The sequence below is a fragment of the Mesoplodon mirus genome (assembly GCF_964341445.2).
Source record: "Mesoplodon mirus genome assembly, chromosome: 5".
Lineage (NCBI taxonomy): Eukaryota > Metazoa > Chordata > Mammalia > Artiodactyla > Ziphiidae > Mesoplodon > Mesoplodon mirus.
This window is the reverse complement of record NC_138980.1, coordinates 68,533,257-68,554,889: the sequence shown is the minus strand read 5'-3', so window position 1 is coordinate 68,554,889 and position 21,633 is coordinate 68,533,257. Positions and strand designations below refer to the sequence as shown.

The 21,633-nt window shown below is 41.4% G+C and overlaps 1 protein-coding gene across 1 annotated transcript in view; it reads right to left on the bottom strand.

Annotated features, from left to right (window-relative positions):
• Positions 1 to 7,619: 7,619 nt before the first annotated feature.
• ETF1 (eukaryotic translation termination factor 1) overlaps positions 7,620 to 21,633 on the bottom strand; it is a 28,799-nt gene continuing 14,785 nt past the window's right edge. The window contains exons 3-11 of the mRNA XM_082623992.1: positions 17,267 to 17,442; positions 16,750 to 16,889; positions 13,824 to 13,962; positions 13,302 to 13,492; positions 12,332 to 12,461; positions 11,639 to 11,794; positions 11,165 to 11,229; positions 10,208 to 10,355; positions 7,620 to 9,925 (exon numbers count right to left, since the gene is read on the bottom strand). Of these exons, the coding sequence (XP_082480118.1) occupies positions 9,843 to 9,925; positions 10,208 to 10,355; positions 11,165 to 11,229; positions 11,639 to 11,794; positions 12,332 to 12,461; positions 13,302 to 13,492; positions 13,824 to 13,962; positions 16,750 to 16,889; positions 17,267 to 17,442 (1,228 nt within the window). The 3' untranslated portion in view covers positions 7,620 to 9,842. The remainder of the gene's footprint in view (positions 9,926 to 10,207; positions 10,356 to 11,164; positions 11,230 to 11,638; positions 11,795 to 12,331; positions 12,462 to 13,301; positions 13,493 to 13,823; positions 13,963 to 16,749; positions 16,890 to 17,266; positions 17,443 to 21,633) is intronic.

The following is a 21,633-nucleotide window of genomic DNA, read 5'->3' as shown; positions in this document are numbered from 1 at the left end:
TTCAAAAAAAAATTTTTTTTAATTGAAAAGAAATATTTCACCAAGATCTTGATTAGTGGTAGAGCTGTTAGGAACTGGTGTCTGACTTCAGAGTAGCATTTAGCCGTGGTATGAGGCTGCCTGCATGCTGGCACCCAGTAGGTACCTCTGGTTCCCGAGTAGCGAAATGGGTGAGGTGGGTTAGATGAGATAGGCAGACGTGGTCAAACTGGCCTGGCCCCATGATGTATCTGGTGCAGCCAGCCAGGAGAGCTGCCAAGGAATCCTCCTAAGAAGCTTAATGAGAAAGCCCTGCTCTGATCTGCCAGAGGGGAAGTCCTGACGCAGTGGCTGTGGGCTATAGAGAGGGCAGACAGACTCTGAGCTCTGAGCAGCAGTGTTTGGGGGCTCCTTAGCTGTTATCAAGGACCTCCTGACTCTGAGTTCAGTAGATTTTTTTCAGTCTTCATCTTCCTTGAGTAATTCTCAGCAGCATTTGACTTGTAGGTGATCATCTCTTCTTGAAGGCCTCTCTTTCATTGCTTACACATTTTGATGTACAAGGCTCTATTTGGATATTAAGTGTTCCAGTACTTCAGGACTCAGCCTCATGCTCTCTTCTCAAACTGTACTGTGTCCAGAAGGATCTTTTTGAAAAACAAATCTGAATTTGTCACCCTTCTGCTTAAAACACCTCAGCGGCTTCTCCTATTCTTCAGAATAAAATTTCAAGTTCTCAGCGAGGCCTTTGAGTCTCAATCCAGTCTGCCCATGCTGGCCTCTTCTAGCTTCATCTTCCACCACATTCCCCTTTCATTCTCTGAGCTTCATCCACACTGCTCTCCACCTGCCTCAGCTGTACTCTGCCACCCCCTACATGTTCTCACTGCCTGGGATGCTCTTCCTCCTCTTTGCTTAGCTAACATCTCCTGTGCTCAGTTAAAGCACCAGTGTCTTCAGAAAAGGTGACAGCCAGGTCAAAATGCCCTGTGACAGACACTTACCTGTGGCCCTCCCTCAGGTGTTAATTGCAATTGGGGTTTCATATTCACTGGAATAATGCATTGGAAGCTCAATGGCTGTGTCTCTTTTGCTCATGATTGCATTGTAGGGTTTAGCACAATGCTTGGCTGTAGTAGGCTGTAGGTATTTTATGTAACAAATGAAATAAAAGCTTAGTTTATTTAACAAAACACCCTATTTAAACCTTGAAGAAACTGAAAAAGAAGTTAAGTATGGTCATGCAGCTAGTATATGGCAGAGTGGGACCTAGATATGCCTTCAGTGTCTGTGGTGTTAACCCCCTGCACTATGCTATCCCTCCACCTGTTAAGTACTTTCTGAAAGTAAAGAGAAATGGAAGAAGGGAGAAAGTATGTGAGAGAAAGAAAGGGACTTCCCCTCTCTCCACTCTAGAAATACAGAGTGGGAAATTAAGAATGAAATTACATTTCACCAAAAAGGACATATGAATGGCTGATGAGCACATGAAAAGATTATGAAAAGATGTTCAACAACATTAGTCATCAGGAAAATGAAAATCAAAACCAGAATGACACCAATGAACAATCTAAAAAGGAAATTAAGAAAATTCCATTTACAGTAGCATCCAAAATAATAGAATACCTAGGAATAAATTTAACCAAGGAAGTAAAAGATTTATACACAGAATACTACAAAACAAAAGAAATTAGAGACTTAAATAAATGGAAAGACATCTTGTGTTTATGGATTAGAAGACTTAATATCTTTAAGATGGCAATACTACCGAAAGCAATTTGCAGATTCAGTGTGATCTCTATCAAAGTTCCAATGGCTTTTCTTTTTTGCAGAAATGGAAAAGTTGATCCTCATATTCATATAGAATTGCAAGGATCCCTCCCAGTACCTTAGTGTGTTCACCAAACTGGAAGCTCTCTGAACTCCATAATTTAGGGATTTTTATGGAAGCACCATCATGTAGGCATTATTGATTAAATCATTGGCCATTGGTGATTTGATCTCAAGCCCCTCTCCCCTCTCGGGGTGGGGCTGAACCTTCCAACCCTGTAATCCTGGGGTTTTTTTGGCAAGCAGCCCCCCTCTTGAAACTATATGGGCATCTTGCTAGCATACAAAAGACACTCATCACTCCAGAGATTCCAGGGGTTTTAGAGAAGCTGTGTACCAAGAACAGGAGATAAAGACCATATATATATTTCTTACTGTATCACACTACTCAACAATAAAAAGCAACAAACATGCAACAACATGGATGTATGTAAAAAATCCATCTAAGTGAAGGAAGCTAAGTGAAATAAACCTGATGTAAAAGACTACATATTGCACTATTCTAGTAACATGAAGTTTCTAGGAAAGTCAAAACCATAGAGACAGAAAGCAGATCATTGTTTGCCTAGGGTTGGGAGTGAGCAAGGATTGACTAAAGGGGCACAAAAGACCTTTCTGAGAGATGGACACTGGATTGTGTAATGTTTGCACAACTGTACGAATTTATTTCAAAAAAATCACCAAGCTATACTTACAGTGGGTTAATTTTATAGTTTGTAAATTATACCTCAATAAAGCTGGTTAATAAACAATCAAGAACAAAAGTGATAGCAGGGTGAAAAAAGTGTCCTAAAATCTGAATGGTTTCCTGGCCTTTGGGTCAAGTCAGGACCAGCACATCTGCCTTTCCAAACTCACCTTTCACCTCTCCAGGCTGACCCTGGCTCACCAGGCAGCTTGGCCATCCCCAGATGAAGTAGGGGTGCCCTCCCCTCATCCTCTAATACTCCTCACTTTTATTGTCATTCTTGCTGTCTCCCCTGCTGGAGTGTAAGTGCTGAAGGGCAGGGACAGTGACTGTTTTTCACCACTGTATCCCAGCATCTTGCACAGGGCCCAGTACACAGGAAATGTCTCTAAATGCTTGCTGAATGAAAGAATGAGACCAGAGTTAACCCAAGCACAATGTAAGGAATAGAGGTGGCAATGAGCTATGTCTGTGGAAACGAGTCTGGAGGAGACTGAGTTTCTGAGGGCCTTTGCTCAGCTCCCCAGGGAGGAGCAGAACCCCTTCCTTGCCATCTCTCTCTAGAATCCAAGTTTGACAGGGGTGTGAGGGAGGGCCTCTAGCCCTGAGCACAGGAACGCAACTCCTCTTCCTCAGGTGACATCCTGTCCTATTACAAATAGAGTCCCCCTTTGCAGGCCCTCCAGTAGGAATTGTGATGTGAGGTGACTGGTCCATCTCACTCCTCAGCCTAGCCTGGGAATATATTGGGTTGGCCAAAAAGTTCATTTGGTTTTAGGCAAAAATAAAAGACACATTTTTCATTTTCACCAAGAACTGTATTGAACAATGTATTCCTTAACCAAACGAACTTTTGGGCCAACCCAATACTTGGGTCCGGACAGCCATATAACTTGGGGCAGGCATTCCAGCATCAGGCCCTGATTTCTCCTCGTTCTCAAGCCTGGCTCCCACCTCCCTTCCCCCATGTAGCAGAATATTCCTGCATCTTGCCTTTACCTCAGAAGATCCTTGCCATTCCTGTTTGCAGGGCCTCTCTCGTAAGTTTCCACCCTCTTTTCCTGATCTCCAGACCTCCTTGAAAATGGGTTTGCCCCCTAGGTTTCCTTTGGGTTAGGATGAAGAACCAAGCAGAAGAGGCTGAGCCCAGGCAGGGTATCTCACCCAAGTGGAAGAGCCGGAAGTCTGACTGTAAGGGAAACCTAGATGGGGCTAATATGGAACCTTGGGGGCTAGAGAAGCAAGTTAATCTACACACTCAAGCCAACCCTGACTCACAGGGAAGTGACTTCAAAACAACTTTCATAACTCCACCTGGATGTTGGCCACCTTTCCCCTCCCAGCTCTGTCTTTGGCTTCAGGCCACTCCCTTACTCTGTCTGATCCTCCCTTTTCTCATCTCTAACAAGGGAGAGAAGGGGCTTAGATGAAGAATAACAAGATCCTCCATGTGTTAAGAGTACTGAATTTGGAGTTGTAATATCAGCTGCTCATGTTGGCTCTTGTCATCTGCTGCATGAACATGACAGGTCATTGTGCTGCTCTGTGGGCTTCAGCTTTCCTATTCCTAATTAGGGGATTGGAATAGTAAGGTCCAGGGCCCTTGTAAGTGCTAAAATTATGATTCCTTAAGAAGTGAAAGTATGGGGCAACAGAAGGGTGTGGCTGTAGATAAACGAGTAGAGTCTGAATGCACTTGTCCTTTCTGTGAATGGGTTTTAGGCTTTGAGATACAGCTTTCCCTTCTTCCCATCACCCCCTTGGTTGCTCAGTGAGCCAGGGGTCAAGGGTCCCCCAAGAAGCCCTGTTCTTCATCCTGTCTCATCTCACCTAGCACTGGTCCAGCCCCAAAGCTGATTTCATCTCTGAGGTGTGTGACCAACAGCACTCCTCTCCTGGTACTGCCTCTGCTCACTTCCTTCCAGTCTGGGCCCAATTCCCAGGCTCAGCCCCCTCGCCCCTCTGGCTGACTCAGTAGGGATTTCTCCTCAGCTGCACACCCTGCAGCAGGATAAACTCTTCTAGATGCTGATCTCTGAGTCAAACCCAAATTCTGAGTAAAAACCAAACTTGAATGAAGAGTCAAACTAAAGTTGTGTTTTAGATACCTTGTGAATCAGTTAGAACCTAAACACTCATTATATCACGTTGTTCTATAATGGGCATTCATGATGACCCTAAAATGTTAAATGATGCTTTTACGTTTTTCTTCCGTATTTCTGAAATTTCAAAAATTCCCTTAGTGAATGTCTCATTTTAAACTCCCAATACTTCAGTGTATATTTCCTAAGAAAAAGGGTATTCTCTTACGTAACCACATATAGTTATCAAGTTCAGGAGATTTAACATTGATACAATACTTTTATCCATAGTCCACATTCCAATTTCATTAATTGCCCTACTGACAACGTGTTTTTAAGAGTAGGGGCAGATGCCGTAGTCGCTGAGAAATTCAGTTATGTGTGTACATTCTTCTTTGAAGATGCTGGATAAATTATAGGGATCCTCTAGAGTCCAAGGGAGCTCCTTTTATGCATTCTCAACGGTGGCTGTGGGCTAAGCTGGGCTGATCAGTCAAAAGGTGTGTGTCCTGGGGGAAGGACATAACTTCTAGTTGGATGCTTTCCAGTTGCACTCCAAGTTGTTGGTTGTCTCTGAAGGCACAAAGGTTGGTGAGGTGAGTCGACTTGTCTTCTTAGCAGTACCAGCACCTGTTCTCTTCTTGAGCGAGGAACGACCTGTATTTGCATTGACTTTGGAACCACATGGGCAGATATACAGCAGTATGTAGCACATTGCTTTTCTAAGGATTAAATGAGATGATGCATGTGACATGGCACCTTGCCTGGTGGATTGTAACCGTCCAACAAATGTTAGTGATTGTCGTTATTTTTCAGATGGGTAGGTTGAAGCCCAGATTGAGACTCCTGTTTCTCCTCTCTGTTCACTCATCCCTACTTCCTTTGGTAGTTTCCCTTCTCCATATAGCCAAATTTTAAAGGTCAGCAAGCTGTCCCAGTCACCTCTTAATGCTTGTCAGAAATCTCCCCACCAGAAGCAACTTTCTTCCACAACCAGTATCCTTAACTCTAGCACCACCTCGTGGTTACCAGTGCAAACTCACCCAGGTCACTTCCTGAGGACCAAGGTTAGAATCATCTCCCATCTGAGTGAGCCCTTGCTAAGTGCCAGGCATTGCACTATGTATTTTACGTGACTTACTATTGCATTTAATCCTTACCACAGTCCTTATGGAGTAGGCATTGTTACAGGTAGGGAAATTGCTACTCAGAGACATGGGCAAAGTCTTACTGGCAGGATCTCTTTTCCAGTCAGATGTCAGATCTCCTGCTCACCATTATATCCTGATAGCTTTACAGCTGGAAAGACTCTTTAGATTCAAAGTCATCCTTACACTGATAGGGAGACCGAGGGGTAGGAAGGGACTTACCTGAAATCAGAAGTCCAGCTAATGGCAGAGACAGAACCAGAGATGTTTGTCCCAAGAGCTGGCTCTTTGTCCTGGGCTCTTAACCCCAGGATGAGCTTGCCAAGCAATTTCAGACTCTACCTGAAGCAGAGTTCCCAGACACGTTTGAAGCTCACTGTCAGAGAACCCTGGAGATAAATGATTTTCACATATACTTCTAGTGCCAGTTATTCAGCCATACCCTTAATAACTTTGGCACCCATTGCTTCCACACTCCTTGGCTGGTCAGTTCCTATGTCCCTGAGAGGCACAGTCCCATCAGGGTGGGACTTGGCAGGTAGGAGTCCCAGCAGGAGCTCACTCGAATTGGCAACAAGGGAGAAGCTGGCATGAAGCTTAAATTCCACCTTGAATACACTGTGCCTGTCTGGGAGCACCATGGCATGAGAACTGGAGCCAGAGAACAAAAGATGGCAAGTGCTGCAGGCCCAGACAGGCAAGCACAACAGCCCACATAATCGGCACTACTGTGCTGCCTTCTAACTTTTGACTTCAAACAGCAGCTAGGAATGCATCAGGAGAAAAAACTATACCTCCACCATGCATGGGGCATGTCTGCCCCTTCCCATAGGGTGACTGGGTTTCATCAAGGCTATCATCTGAATCAGATGAGAAACTGGGCAAAAGTATGCTGAAAAAGCAAAGTGACACAATAGGTTCCCTTACTGGTCAACTTTGTTAAAAACATTGACTTCTTAAATTTGGAGAAATTAAATCACATACCACCTTGATACTTCAACTAGGCTTCCTAAGCTACCAAATAGAAGGAGCTCTAAGTACCTCCACTTTTGGGGAAAACAAATGAAACAAAAATCCTCTTCTGTTCTGATACAGCCTAGAAGCCCTGCTCCACTGAGCCAGCCTCTGACTTGCTCTTGAATGAGGTTATTGCTCTCCTACCCAGTGCCAGGTATGCAAGATCAAGGTGGGGAGGCTTAGTTTCTGCTCTTCATCTGGACGATTCTATTGACTCAGACGAAAGCAGATGTAGTAAGAGAATCAACTTTGGAATTAGGCCTGTGATAAAATTTGGCTTCACCACTAAAGAGCTGCTACTTAACCTCTTTTGGCCTGTTTTATTATAAAATGAGACGCACCAGCTACCTCCATTGAATGTTGAGGTAACATGGCATAACACCTTTTCTTAAAAAAGGGCAAGTTGGGCTTCCCTGGTGGCACAGTGGTTGAGAGTCCGCCTGCCGATGCAGGGGACGTGGGTTTGCGACCCGGTCTGGGAAGATCCCACATGCCGCGGAGTGGCTGGGCCCGTGAGCCGTGGCCACTGAGCCTGCACGTCCGGAGCAGGAGAGGCCACAACAGTGAGAGGGCCTGCGTACCGCAAAAAAAAAAAAGGCAAGTTTCCCTTGAGGATGCATGTAGAATAGAGTAAGATACAAATTAGTTTGGCCCTAGCAACTGGAATCTCTCCGCTGGTGTTAACACTGGGATCATGACCTCAGATACCCTTTGCATATACCCTTCTATAGGCAAATGTAGCCAAAGACAACTAAATGTAAGGCTGAAAAGTTAGTAACTATGATGAAACTGACATGTGCCTTAGAGAGCTCACTCACTGTTCTCCACGGTTCAGACCTGAGGAACAGTCCTAAAGAATCTCAAGCACACAAAGTATATTCTTAAATATGGTTTAATACTCTTCTCCATTTCTGTACATCACAACACCAAGATTTTGCTGCTTAGGATCTCTCCGTAGAGGCTATAGAGAATGCAAAGGCTACGGTTTTCACCCCCTCTTATTTATGTGTTTGTATGTGTAAGTGTAATACATATCAGTATATATTGATACACACATCAATATATAATGCAATATATATCACCAAAGAGAACACATTGATTAAAGAAATACAAAAATTTGGCATCATTTCCAAACTTAAATAGTAAAAATAAAAACTACAAAAGGAGCTGCATACCCTAAATGTATCATGTGAAACAACAAGCATATTCAAAAATGTAAATTTACATCCAATTTCTCTGGTCTTGTCATATCACATTAGACCCATTTACAATGGCAAAACCCTAAGGTACTGCTGTGAAGAGAGCATGTTTGCTCGCTCTTGGGTGTTCTGCAAACAAACAGCAGAGCCCAAAGCAAAAGCCTGCTCCGGTGAAGCCTCCCGCGTTGGTGAATACCAAAGAATTGACTCTTCTCAATGGGGGTTGAGACATCAGGTTATACATAGATAGTCATTTGGACCTCAGAGTACAGTGTGAGAACCAGAAGCTTTACATTTAAGACATACTCCCTTCATTCAAGTGAAACAGGATTATTGGAACGATAGGCAGGTCTGTAACCTGGGAACAAGGAGCTGGTTCAGACCAATAAAGCTACGAGTGACTGAGTCAAGTCAGTGAAGAACAGCAGTCAGGCACTAAAGTGTTAAAAGTACCCAATTTGAAAACCAAATGCACCCCACTACCCTAGCAGTGTGGGATGATACCAATTGACTTTTAAAACCTTTGGTCCTTCAAAGTCCATTTGGTATACTTTTTTCCATTGCTACCACTGGGCACGTCCTATACACTTTGTTCACTGTCACCACCTCAGGCACGCCATGACCTTGCATGTCAGCTGGGGTCAAGTCCGATTTACAGCCCAGCTGTGAAGCATAAGCTTCAGGTTTTCAGGCCCACTTTTGGATCCAACGTGGTTAAGTCCTTGGTGCCAGAAGCTGTGTCCCATCCCTTCCCACCCCTGCCCTTCCCACCCTCCTCCCATAATTTCTCCTATGAGAGGTGCTTGTAAGTCCCATATTTGAAACAGATGCTTCAACCCCACCAGGAGGTCAGGGGTTTACAATTACATGCACAGTCATACATGTCTTGTCTGTTCCTGTGAAAACCTTGCAGTTCATTTTTAAAATATCAAAACATTCACATAATCTCATGCCATCCAACACAAGGAAAACATGACCACCTCCCTTTTGCCAAGGACAGACCCAAGCAAAATAAAATGTTCTTTAAATTTCTTTGCTTCCATTTAAATTGCATGTTTTATTTCTCCCAATCCCAGCAATAGCACAGAAGCCCCATCATATCCATCCCAAACTGGTTTCTAGTATGCAAGATTATGCAAACCCTTGTCAAAGCAATTGATGCTAAGGGCTCCCAAACCCCGGGCACAAATGCGCCTGCAAAACAGATGGAAGGAAACAGAGCACTAGCCCAAATGCTTCATGTGTCAGTTTATCTTTGCAATGCAGTCTGCATCCTTGAAACCCACAGTCTGGAGGGGAGGGGTAGTGTGAGGGAGTGAAGTTGAAACTGCCTCCTATTAGCTCACCCTTTCAACATTAAACAGAGACCAAGAGAGAAATGGTTCCAACATTTCACCACATATATTTCTTCTTATGCAGTCTAAGCTGAGAATGCCATGTAAATGGGTCACTGCGAAATGCAGCAATTTAATTTTTCTCCAATCAAAATAAGAAACAAACCAGTATGATCTCATTTCTATTAACTTTTGAAGGTTTACAGCAGTTAAAGTATTTTGCTTCTATGTATGAAGGTTAAAAAAATCTTTTTTTTTCATAAAATACAAGAGCAACCAATTTCACCATCAAGTAAAAGTAAAAACTGGGATTCTTTTTTAAATTAGTCCAAAGTGGCATTTAGGAACTTAGTTGTAGGCTGCTGCGCTGACACCATGACAAACCAAAGTGTAGGGTTGGGTCTGGTTTTTGTTTCGGTTTTCTTTTCAATATCCAATGCTCATGGACTAAGTTCTGGAAATGTTCCAATTGTAAGGCAGGGATCTGTTTGGATTCCACCACGGGTATGCTCCTTGGGTTGGATGCTGGAGGGTGAGGCACGTTTTGCCGGACCCATGTCGACTACCTAGTAGTCATCAAGGTCAAAAAATTCATCATCTCCTCCTTGGTATTCCATTCCCTGGAAATCTACTCGGTACCGCAAGATACCTGGGGAAACAAACGAACAGTCAATAGCTGTGGTTCACAGAACTGGGGATGGGGAGCATGTTCAGTCTATTAAGGGAAGCCCAATCCCCTTGCAGAATTACAGAAAGCAAAGAGATGATAAAAAGTGGTCCCAACCAAGGAACCTGCAGCCATGTGCTGCCTCAATCCCCTGCCTCAGTGGATGATGAGCACACCTCACCTGAAGTTAACGTTATTTTGGGATAGCCAGGAAAAGGCTGTGGCCTGAGACCCTGGCTATTAGTTTTCTGATTTGCTACTCACCTCCAATTCCACCAAATCCTTTCACAAACTGGGATCCTTCTTGTGACTTATCTGTGACAATTTCCAATGTAGCTCCAAATTTTTTATAGTTGTTAGCAAACCACTCCAGCAGGGGCATGCTCTCAATCAGCTCATGTTCTTGTCCTGTCTGCAGGGGCAGCCACGAGATACAGAAACAATGGGATTAGGATATATCAAGACAGGAACGCTTGCTCCCTTGCCTGCCAACATTCTCCTTGTCCCTGTCATTATATCTATGTGTGTGAAACTGTAAGTGAATTACAGTTTCTGGTGAAATAATTGCAACAGCACAAAAATTCTGATTACTTCAAACAACATTCCAACCCAGGCTCTAGCCTCAATAATGAAATGTTAACACACACTTGGCAGTTTTTCAGCTTATGGTTCCTCCTGTTGTCTCTAGAAGTCAGGCTGTTATAAAGTGTCTCTAGGCAGCACTCATTCAACAGCCAAGAAGAGACACGCCAGAACTGCTTTTTGAAGCAGCCTTGTAAAAACCAAAGTCCTTCAACTCAGAACTTGAAGAAGCTACCAATTAAAAGGGACCTGTGCTGAGCAGGTAACACTTGAAGCTGTGGTGATGCAGTTAGGCCAAACCTGTAGAAGCTGCTTTAGTAGAAGAGCTGGTAAAGTAAATGAAGAAAGCAGCACAGATTTCGAAGTGCAGGAGAGGAACTATTTAATTAATCTTCCTCTCAAACATTTTTCAAGTATGAGAATGTTTTCTTTAAAAATAAGGAACCAGGGTAACCATGACCTGGCCTCCTTCTTTGGAATCAGATCAGTATGTGGCATACAGGAGCTGACCACCTCCCAGTACTCCCCACTGCCAGCAAGAATGAGGTTTGGTTTTCCAAGGCTGATGCTACTCTGTGCTGCCAAGGCTCTAACATGGATTTATGTTTCCTTGTGTGTATCACCAAACCAATCACATACCTCTTTGTCTGTAAAATGAGATTTATCCTTCTCTTGTTCTGGAGTTAGGTAGAGAATTTTCTCCTCTGCAGCATTGGGGAAAAAAGAATGTGTTAACCTGCTTCTCATATACTAAGAGGTTTAAGTTCCATGAGATGAATCAGGTTAGATGAAAGAGCTCCTGAACTCATTCTAGCAACCTTCTTTTCATAAGAACATTAGTCAGCATGCAATGAATGAATGTCTAACAGGTACACTGCTCCTATCATAAGGAAACACCAAAGATATTTAAGATATAGCCCTTGTCCTCAAGAAATTTAACAGCCTTAGGTAGACATTTATCAGTTCAATTGGATACAGACTGAAAGACTGGGGAACATGGTATAGATCTGCCTTTTGATTGCTCCTGATATCAGCCACCTTTCCCAAATCTCCCTCCCAGGCTTCTTGAATACACAGGTCAGTAGTAGTCATCTTATTTTCTAATTCTCATACCTTCTGTGCCTTGGCAATGAAGAACATATCTCATTATATCCAGATTTTCATAGACTATTAGAATCTCTACAGCTCCCATTTCTAAAGCCTTTAGTGTATCTTCAACTCCAAAACAGTACTTGCCCGTGTCCTGGCTGATTTCATCAAAGTATCGCCCTGTGGTTAGGGACAGGTCATTAAGAACATATATTAAGGTTTCTTTTGTAGATACAGACCTTCTTACTCAAAATCAGGAAGAGAAAAAAGTCAACTTAAAAATGAGTAAGTGCCAAATGTCAGTGAAAAATCACACTGCTAGTTGAGGCTCCAGAAAATGACTCTGAAGAGGTAACAGTTGGGACAAATACACAATCATTTGGAAATGTGTGTCAAATTAGAAACACAGCCAAACAATGGCCTCATTAATTTTTAATTTGAGCTCTCTATTCATCACTCTATTACAAAGGATAATTAATATGGGAAATCTAACTGAAGTTTGGTTCCTATTGCCAAAAACAGTAAAAACAGTAGAAAAACAAACATTTATTAGACTTAACAACTAAAGAAAGATTAATGATTCCACTGAGGAGGACTTAAATTAAAATGCTAAATCTTCCTTTTACCTTTTCAGTGTTGTTTCATACATATAATCATATACATACACATATACATACAAAAACATTTCACAGTAAGTAAGTTGCATTTCACTGATACCTATTAACTTCTTCTCTTGAATGAACTTCACGTTGGAGAGGACTTCAGTAGATAACTCAATAGCTTGGTTGAATCCATTTTCACCACCATAAGATATATCAACTAATTTTAAAACTTTTGATTGCAACCTCTGACACAATTAAAAAAAATTTAAAAAGCACATCATTAGTACTTCAAAACACCCTTACCAAGACCCATTACCTTTTAATGGCATGCAAAACTAGCAACATGATCAGTGAAGCCTCAAGAGGAGGGGAAAGAGCCCAATTTACTCATGAATAGGTCTCACTGAAGAACACTGCCAGGATAAACTTCCTTAGCCAATGATATCACACATTCTATCAGACCTATAAAAGCCTAAGTCATTAAACACAAACAAAGTATCTTGTGAAGGAAAGGAGGAACTATTGGTTCCTGCTATGTAAGGTGGTAGAGTATATAAGACAGCTTCTTCAGTGAGCCTTCTACTGTAATGCTACTACCCCACACCAGAAGAACACCTTGGGAATGTGTTGTGGCCAGCCCAAGTCATAAACCAATAGAGCTTTCTGGATTAAACGCTTTAGGCTTAATCAGCTCTGTCATATTGCTGAGAGGTTCACTGCTTTACTCACCTCCAAGAATAAGTCAGAAAAAGACAGGAAAAACCAGTCCTAGTTTCTTTGAAATCAAACTCCATTTTAAAGCCAATTATGGCAACCCACTAAAACCAGGGGCCAACATAGGGTCCAGAAAGATACTATCCAAAAAATGGCTGATTTCAAAAGAAAAAAAGTCCAGAAAGACATGGGGGAATATCTCCTAATATAATATTCCTAATAATACACATGGAATTTTGTCCACTCAGAGCTAGGTTTTTAACAGAATTTTTCACTGTAAAAGTAAAAAAGATGTGCATGTCCCGGCACTCAGAGAACTCAACTACTTTCACCTAGAAACTTACATAAAGGAGCATCTACTTCTCACTTACCTGATCAAACATATCAGATTGACTTAGTTCAGTTTTAAAGTCAGCTGATCCAGCTAAAACAAGACCAGCTACATTCACTTTGTCCCCAGAAATAAACAGCTGCACAGCAGTCTCAGCTACTTTCCGAACATAGTTATGTCGCTTTTCCATTCTTAAACGGGCAAAACGCAAGGCTGACTGACCTCCTCTACCTTTGACAAAGAAAAGTGGTGAGAGAAAAAGTCAATTATTAAAAAGTACAAGATGCCTTGCTAATTAAAAACTAACTATATAATCATGCTGTTCCCCAAGAAAAGGAGAAAGAGGAAATCACTATTCCCTTAACTTACATGTTTGGTATAAGCTATCACTACTGGCTTTCACAGAGTGACCATTAATTCTCTAGTCAAAAGACCCACAAGCACCAGTGAGTCATTGCATGATGCTTCTCCCATCATTTGGATTTACTTTCCCCTATTATACAATTTGCTTCTTTAATGTCAGACACAAAGCAAAGGTGCTCATGTTCTCTTCCTAGATTACCATGTTTCTTTGGGAGATCCACGGTGAATTTGTGCAGAACTTCTCTTGTATTTCCTTGGAGTGTGCCAAAAAGTGCACCACTGCCATCTATTACAATGAAGCCAAACTTGCTATCATCTGAAAGTAGTGCTGTAAGAGCCTGAAAAGCAAACACAGGTACCACACAATAAACCTCAAAGCTCTGCTAAAGTCAAGACAAAAATCCAAAAGGACATATGCAAGCCCTCTCCACTCACTTGTATGAGTACTACAGAAAAACCATTTCATGAAGTACTTTATAGACTTCAGCTATAAATATGTAACTCATATGGACAAATTTGAACCATATGCAGGAGAAAACCAACAATATCAATGTGAAGCCTTTTTACAAAGCTGACCTAGGCACAGGAATGCAAAACTAATACAGAGTTACAGGGCTCAAATTCTTCCTAGGTCCTTGATTTTAGACTGATGATGGTCTAGGGAACATAACGTTCAAATTCAAAGTCTAACCTCCAAAAGTTGACTCTCTGTTACCATTAATAACCCCAGCATTAATAGGCGGTATTCACTATAGCAAATAAGAGTATCTTGTAAATCAACTCTAGAGTAGTACTCACTGAGTACAAAACCCAGCAACAGTCTATAAAAAGATCTAATTTTTAAATGTTTCATTTAACTATGTCTTGAGTATCATTAATGATATCAGGACCTAAAACTCAATTTTATATTGAAGGTACTACAGGTAGTAATTCTGAATTTTTAGGGGGAAAATCCTCCTTCTGGGTTAGCATTATATCATTGTATTTCTGCCTCCTGAAAGAGAAAATATTTAAATAGTCCTCGGACCCATATAGATGGGCAAGACTTTACATGATGGAGTTTAAATTCTATAGACTTGGTGGATGACTAATTACTAGGTGGCAGTCTCTTTAGCACTAAGAAATTATTACCCATACCATTTAACTGAGGAAGAAAATAGCTCCTTCAGGAATTGACTGGAAAGCAGATTAATCACTAAGAATCACCCTTTTACCAAAGCACGCCTGATAATTAGCATTAAGACATGAATATTGGGCTTCCCTGGTGGCGCAGTGGTTAAGAATCTGCCTGCCAATGCAGGGGAACACGGATTCGAGCCCTGGTCTGGGAAGATCCCACATGCTGCGGAGCAACTAAGCCCGTGTGACACAACTACTGAGCCTGCGCACCTAGAGCCCGTGCTCCACAACAAGAGAAGCCACTGCAATGAGAAGCCTGCACACCGCAACGAAGAGGAGCCCCCGCTCGCTGCAACTAGAGAAATGAAAGCCTGCACACAGCAATGAAGATCCAACGCAGCCAAAAATAAATTTATAAAACAAAGCAATACAAAACAAAAATAAAACAAAACGAAGTGTTGGCGGATATTTAAAAAAAAAAGACATGAATATTGCCCACGTTAAAAATTTTGCCTTATCCCAATAACCTCTGATAAGCAGCTTGATTAATTTAGGTTTTTAACAAGCCTGCTCATCAGGGAATAGACTTAAATCCCTCATAAGAATGTATAAATATCCCAATTAAACACGACATAAGTTGTATTGTTCAGTATGCCACATTCGTATGTAGTTATTGACATACACGTTAAAGCCAAAATAAATAAAGCTAGCACGATGAAATGGTGTCTTGGAAGAGGAGTTAAGGTTTAGAAAAACCTTAAGGTTTTTAAACCTTAAAGTTTTCAACCTTAAAGTTAAGGTTTAGAAGCTAACTTAATAAGTAAGCTAAAACTAGGTAACATGAGTACCAGGTACTATTTAAATCAACAAGATTTAAAATCTGCTTTCATCAAACCAGGCAACAGTTAAGTGGGAGAGGGTGGCAAAGAACTTCTCCAATGAAGCTTTTGCCAGAAGGAGGCTGTGATAGCCAAGAGAAAATCAGTCTCCACCATCTATGCAACCACTCAAGATCTGACTGGAACTGAACTTCCTGTCAAGTTAGCAAAATCATCCATTGTAAACTGTGTCGACAAATGTCAGTTCTAATTCCACTGTAGAGGTTTCCCCCTAGGTTGATGAAAGGCAAGAGACTGAACTAGGAGCCAGCTGTGAATTCCTGATTGTTCTACTGTTGACTGATTTAGGTCACTCTAATGAGGTTTCCTTTCCACCCTTAATGTTCATCATATTATGGCAGCTCTGTCACTCAAAAGTTTTATGGGGGGGGGAAGCTCTTATGGACCTGCTAATAAAGATTTTACAATTTGTGAGCTGAAAACTAAGCGAGAAATGTAGGCAAGTATCATGGATACATAGGGAGACATGGAGATCAGGTAACCAATTATTCCTTTGCTTCTAATTAGTTCTTCAAACCCAGCTTAGCACTTTCCTCAAACATGCTGAATGATATCATTCAGTGCCATAATAATTAAAAAAAAAAAAAAAAAAAAGCCAGCCGTGTAAAATGGCACAATTAAAACAGACTGGCAATTCCTGAAATGGTTAAATAGTTACCATATGACCCAGAAATTCCACTCCTAGGTATATACCTGCCCCCAATGAAAACATATGGACATACAAAAACTTGTACATGTATGGTCAAAGCACTATTATTCATAACAAACAGTAGAAACAACATATTCATTAAATGATGTTAAGTAAGTAAAATGTGGCAAATATTATTTGGTAATAAAAAGGAATGAAGCGCAGTACATGCCACAACATGGATGAATCTTGAAAACGTGCTAAGTGAAAGAAGCTAGGCACAAAAGGCCACCCATTCTATCATTCCATTTATATTGAAATGCCCAGTGCAAGCAAATCCACAGAGATAGAAAATAGATTAGGGTAGGCTAGAGCTGAGAGATCTTGGGGTGTGGGGGTAGGGAGGGAGGACTGGGAATGGCTGCTAATGAGTATGGGGTTTCTTTTGGGGTAATGAAAATATTCGATGAACTTCTTACCTCTGTATGGAATTTGTTGTCACACAAATACAATGAAGTATTAATTGGTTTAAAAGGTTCAAAGTCAATGTTGACTTTCTTTTCTTTTCCTTCTTCTGTTACAATTGTACCACAGTAAACAACCAGGCCATTTGGAGGTACTGCAAAGAACACAAACAATTTCTCTACTTATATCCACACCTAATTTTCCTCAATTAATAGAAAATGTTCCCACAGCCTGTTGTTCCTGCCCCTCATAATTTAAATAAAGTGGAAATATCTGTAAATCTCTCAGGCAGATTTCTCTCCCTAATTTTGAAACTTGAGATGTTTTAAAAAGGAGAATTTATTATTTTAAGTACAGTGAATACTACTTAACTTCCAAAAAGTAACTTGGGGAAAAAAAAGACCAAAGAGACAATGCTTATGGCTGGGTGAAGAAAACACTAGTGACCGAAAGCATCATGGCAGGATCAAAGTGGAAAATACAACCAAGACAAACGAAGCAGAGGAGGTAAATGATCAAGCTCCAGATTACCTTTGTTATAAAGTTTGAGTCTTTGTTGTACAGATGTAATGGCTCCCAGGACTGAAAGGCGGTTTACTCGTGACTTAATGTTAGATGCAGTTCCAAACTCATCTGCTAACATTTTTGCCACTCGTGAAATCTGATCTTTGGGAGGAATGATCAATGATATCATGCTTGTGCCATTGCTGTCGAAGAAAGCATAGCATTAGAGGTTTAAGTACCATATAAGTAAAGAGTTATCATTAATAAAGGGAGTTAAAAGTGAGACGCCCCTAAAATAGTAGAAATAAATCACTCTCAAGGTGACCATGAAGGTAGGGGCTACGCCACTGTAATCAAAGTGTACCCAGAGCTAGGAATTGTGTTCAGAATACGGTAGGTGCTCCAAAAACAAACATATGTAGAACAATGGAACAGAATTGAGAGCCCAGAAATAAACCCACACACCTACAGTCAATCTTTGACAAAGAGGCAAGAATATACAACGGAGAAAAGACAGTCTCTTCAGCAAGCGGTGTTGGGAAAGCTGGGCAGCCGCCTGTAAATCAGTGAAGTTATAACACCCCCACACACCATACACAAAAATAAACTCAAGATGCTTAAAGACTTAAATACAAGACATGACACCATAGAGCTCCTAGAACATAAGACAAAACATTTTCAGACATAAATCATACCAGTGTTTTCTTAGGTCAGTCTCCCAAGGCAATAGAAATAAAAGCAAAAATAAACAAATGGGACCTAATCAAACTTGTAAACTTTTGCACAGCAAAGAAACCATAAACAAAACAAAAAGACAACCTACTGAATGCGAGAAAATATTTGCAAACGATGAGACTGACAAGGGCTTAATTTCCAAAGTATACAAACAGCTCATACAACTCAATAACAAAAAACAAACAACCCAATCAAAAAATGGGCAGAAGACCTAAATAGACATTTCATGAAAAGATGCTCAACATTGCTAATTATCAGAGAAACGCACATCAAAATTACAATGAGGTATCACCTCACAACAGTCAGAATGGCTGTCATCAAAAAGTTTACAAATAACAAATGGTAGAAAGGGTGTAGAGAAAAGGGAACCCTCCCTACACTGTTGGTGGGAATGTAAAATGGTGCAGCCACTATGGAAAACAGTAATGGAGGTTCCTTAAAAAACTAAAAATATAACTACCATATGATCCAGCAATCTCACTCCTGGGCATATATCCAGAGAAAACTCGAAAATTTGAAACGATAAATGCACCTCAATGTTCACAGCAGCACTATTTACAATAACCAAGACGTGGAAGCAACCTAAATGTCCATCGACAGATGAATGGATAAAGATGTGGTAAACACACACACACACACACACACACACGAATACTACTCAGCCATTAAAAAGAATGAAATAATGCTATCTGCAGCAAAATGGATGGACCTAGAGACTATCATACTAAGTGAAATCAGACAGAGACAAATACCATATGATATCATTTACATGTGGAATCTAAAAATATGACGCAAATGAACTTATTTACAAAACAGAAAGAGACTCACAGACATAGAGAACAAACTTATGGTTACCAAAGGAGAAAGCGGGTGGGGGAGGGATAAAGAGGGTGGGTGGAAGAGTTTGGGATTAGCAAATACAAACTAGTATATATAAAATAAACAACAAGGTCCCACTATATAGCACAGGCAACTATATTCAATATCCTGTAATAAAACCATAATGGAAAAGAATATGAAAATATGTATGTGTAACTGAATCTCTCTGCTGTACATCAGTTTGATTTACAATCAACTATACTTCAATTAAAAAAAAGAATATGGTAGGTGCTCAATTATTTGAATATTAGTTATGTAATATGTAAAGAAGTAATGCACTTTAAGGGGTTCTTGGGAAACACCTCATTCCCCAAGGAATGAAGAGAGAAGCTTTGATAAGGGTGTGACAACAGGCTGGAGTTTGACCTTGAGTCTACGGCAGAGGCTTGGAATCTGGTGGTTCTTCAGAGGATGATGCCATCATAGGATGGTGCAACAAATCTTTCCAAAGTCTAGATGAAATACCAATTTAATAGCCTGGTCCCTCCCTTTAAAATTCCTGGTGGTCCAGTGGTAAAGAATCCGCCTTCCAGTGCAGGGGACATGGGTTCGATCCCTGGTCGGGGAACTAAGACCCACATGCTGCAGTGCAACTAAGCTGCACACCACAACTACTGAGCTCGGGCACCTCAACAAGAGAGCTGGCGTGCTGCAAAACTACAGAGCCCACGCGGCACAACTAGAGAAAGAAAAAAAACCCCACACGCCACAACAAGAGAGAAGCCCATGAGCCACAAGGAAGAGCCCACACTGCAAAGATCCTGCATGCTGCAACTAAGACCCAACGCAGCCAAAAAAATAAATAAATATTTAAAATTAATAAATAAAATTCCAGGCTCACCACGAAAATTTATAATCACTAATTTAGCACCGTAAGTATCCTTATAATGGGAAATGAGAGCCTTGGAATCACACAATGTCACACTCACACACACACACCTCTCTCTCTCTAAATAAATGTATCTCTAAATATATTTTACATATTAATAACTTTTGAGTTTGATTAAAAAGAGCAATGCAGGCTTCCATGGTGGCTCAGTGGTTGAGAGTCCGCCTGCCGATGCAGGGGACACGGGTTCGTACCCCAGTCCGGGAAGATCCCACATGCCGCGGAGCGGCTGCGCCTGTGAGCCATGGCTGCTGGGCCTGCGTGTCCGGAGCCTGTGCTCCGCAATGGGAGAGGCCACAACAGTGAGAGGCCCGTGTACCACAAAAAAAAAAAAAAAAAAGTAATTCACTGAAAGTCTGATCAACTCTGGGTACTCAAGCAAATTCAAGTTTCTACAACTAAAAACCAGGACTAAACCCTGACCTATGGAGGACATCCCAAAGGCCTTGTCACATGGGAGGTCCCTTATGAGCAGCCACCAGCCTGGTTCTTACCTTAATACTGATGCCAGCAACATATCTTTTTTACCTGGACATTCTCAAGATACTTACTAGCACCACCAGTTAAGAAATACCTCATTTGGGCTTCCCTGGTGGCGCAGTGGTTGAGAGTCTGCCTGCCAATGCAGGGGACACGGGTTCGTGCCCCGGTCTGGGAAGATCCCACATGCCGCGGAGTGACTAGGCCCGTGAGCCATGGCCTCTGAGCCTGCGCGTCCGGAGCCTGTGCTCCACAACGGGAGAGGCCACAACACTGAGAGGCCCGCGTACCGAAAAAAAAAAAAAAAAAAAAAAAAAAGAAATACCTCATTTCAATATTCCTAGTTCTCCTTGAAGCAAACATAAAACTACATTATCGGGCTTCCCTGGTGGCGCAGTGGTTAAAAATTTGCCTGCCAATGCAGGGGACACAGGTTGAGCCCTTGTCTGGGAAGATCCCTCATGCCACGGAGCAACTAAGCCCATGTGCCACAACTACTGAGCCCACGCGCCTAGAGCCCATGCTCCACAACGAGAAGCCACCACAATGAGAAGCCGGCACACCGTAAAGGAGTGCCCGCTCGCCACAGCTACAGAAAGCCCACACGCAGCAACGAAGACCCAATGCAGCCAAAAATAAAACAATTAAAACAATCCTATGATAAACCATAATGAAAAGAGTATAAAAAAAAGAATGTATATATGTATAACTGATCACTTTGCTGTAAAGCAGAAATTAACACAACACTGTAAACTATACTTCAATAAAAAAAATAAATTGAGCCAATTTATGTTTTGAAGGCAAAAGCTGATGATATGAGCCAAAGCATGTTAAGAAATGTGATTATCATTTTACAGACTGTTTCTACATGATACTTAATGAGTCTGTAGGAAAGTTACTTCCTGAGATTCTTATAGATCATGCCCCTAAAGGTTATGACAAGTTTAATCATTACAAGTATTAGTGTCATAATGAAATGCGTGGGGGTTTTCTTTAGATAAATTGGGAGGACTGCCAGAAACACCTAAACTTTCCCCTAATCACCAAGAGTGTGTTGTGTAATCTCACATATCCAGTGTCTGGTGGAAGCTGGCAAGAAAAAGAAATTAGAAAGATGGGTACAGTGTTAAGTCAAATGGGCTTATGTGCTAAGTGGCATAAGAAAGAAGGGAAGAGACAGTGAGGGGAACAACATCAAAAAGTAGAGAAAACCCCTAACATTAGCTTTGTAACTATAGGTGTTTAAAATCTGGAAGTGTCTGGAAAGTATCTTTCTAGAGTAAAATTAACTTCACAAATGTGCACCTTGGTACCAGCATTGGAAAGGGATCTCATTTACACAAGACCCTGCCCTTTGAAAGTTTTCTCCTAGTGGTAAATTCCTCAAGTCCCTTAGTCAGACAAGTTTTCT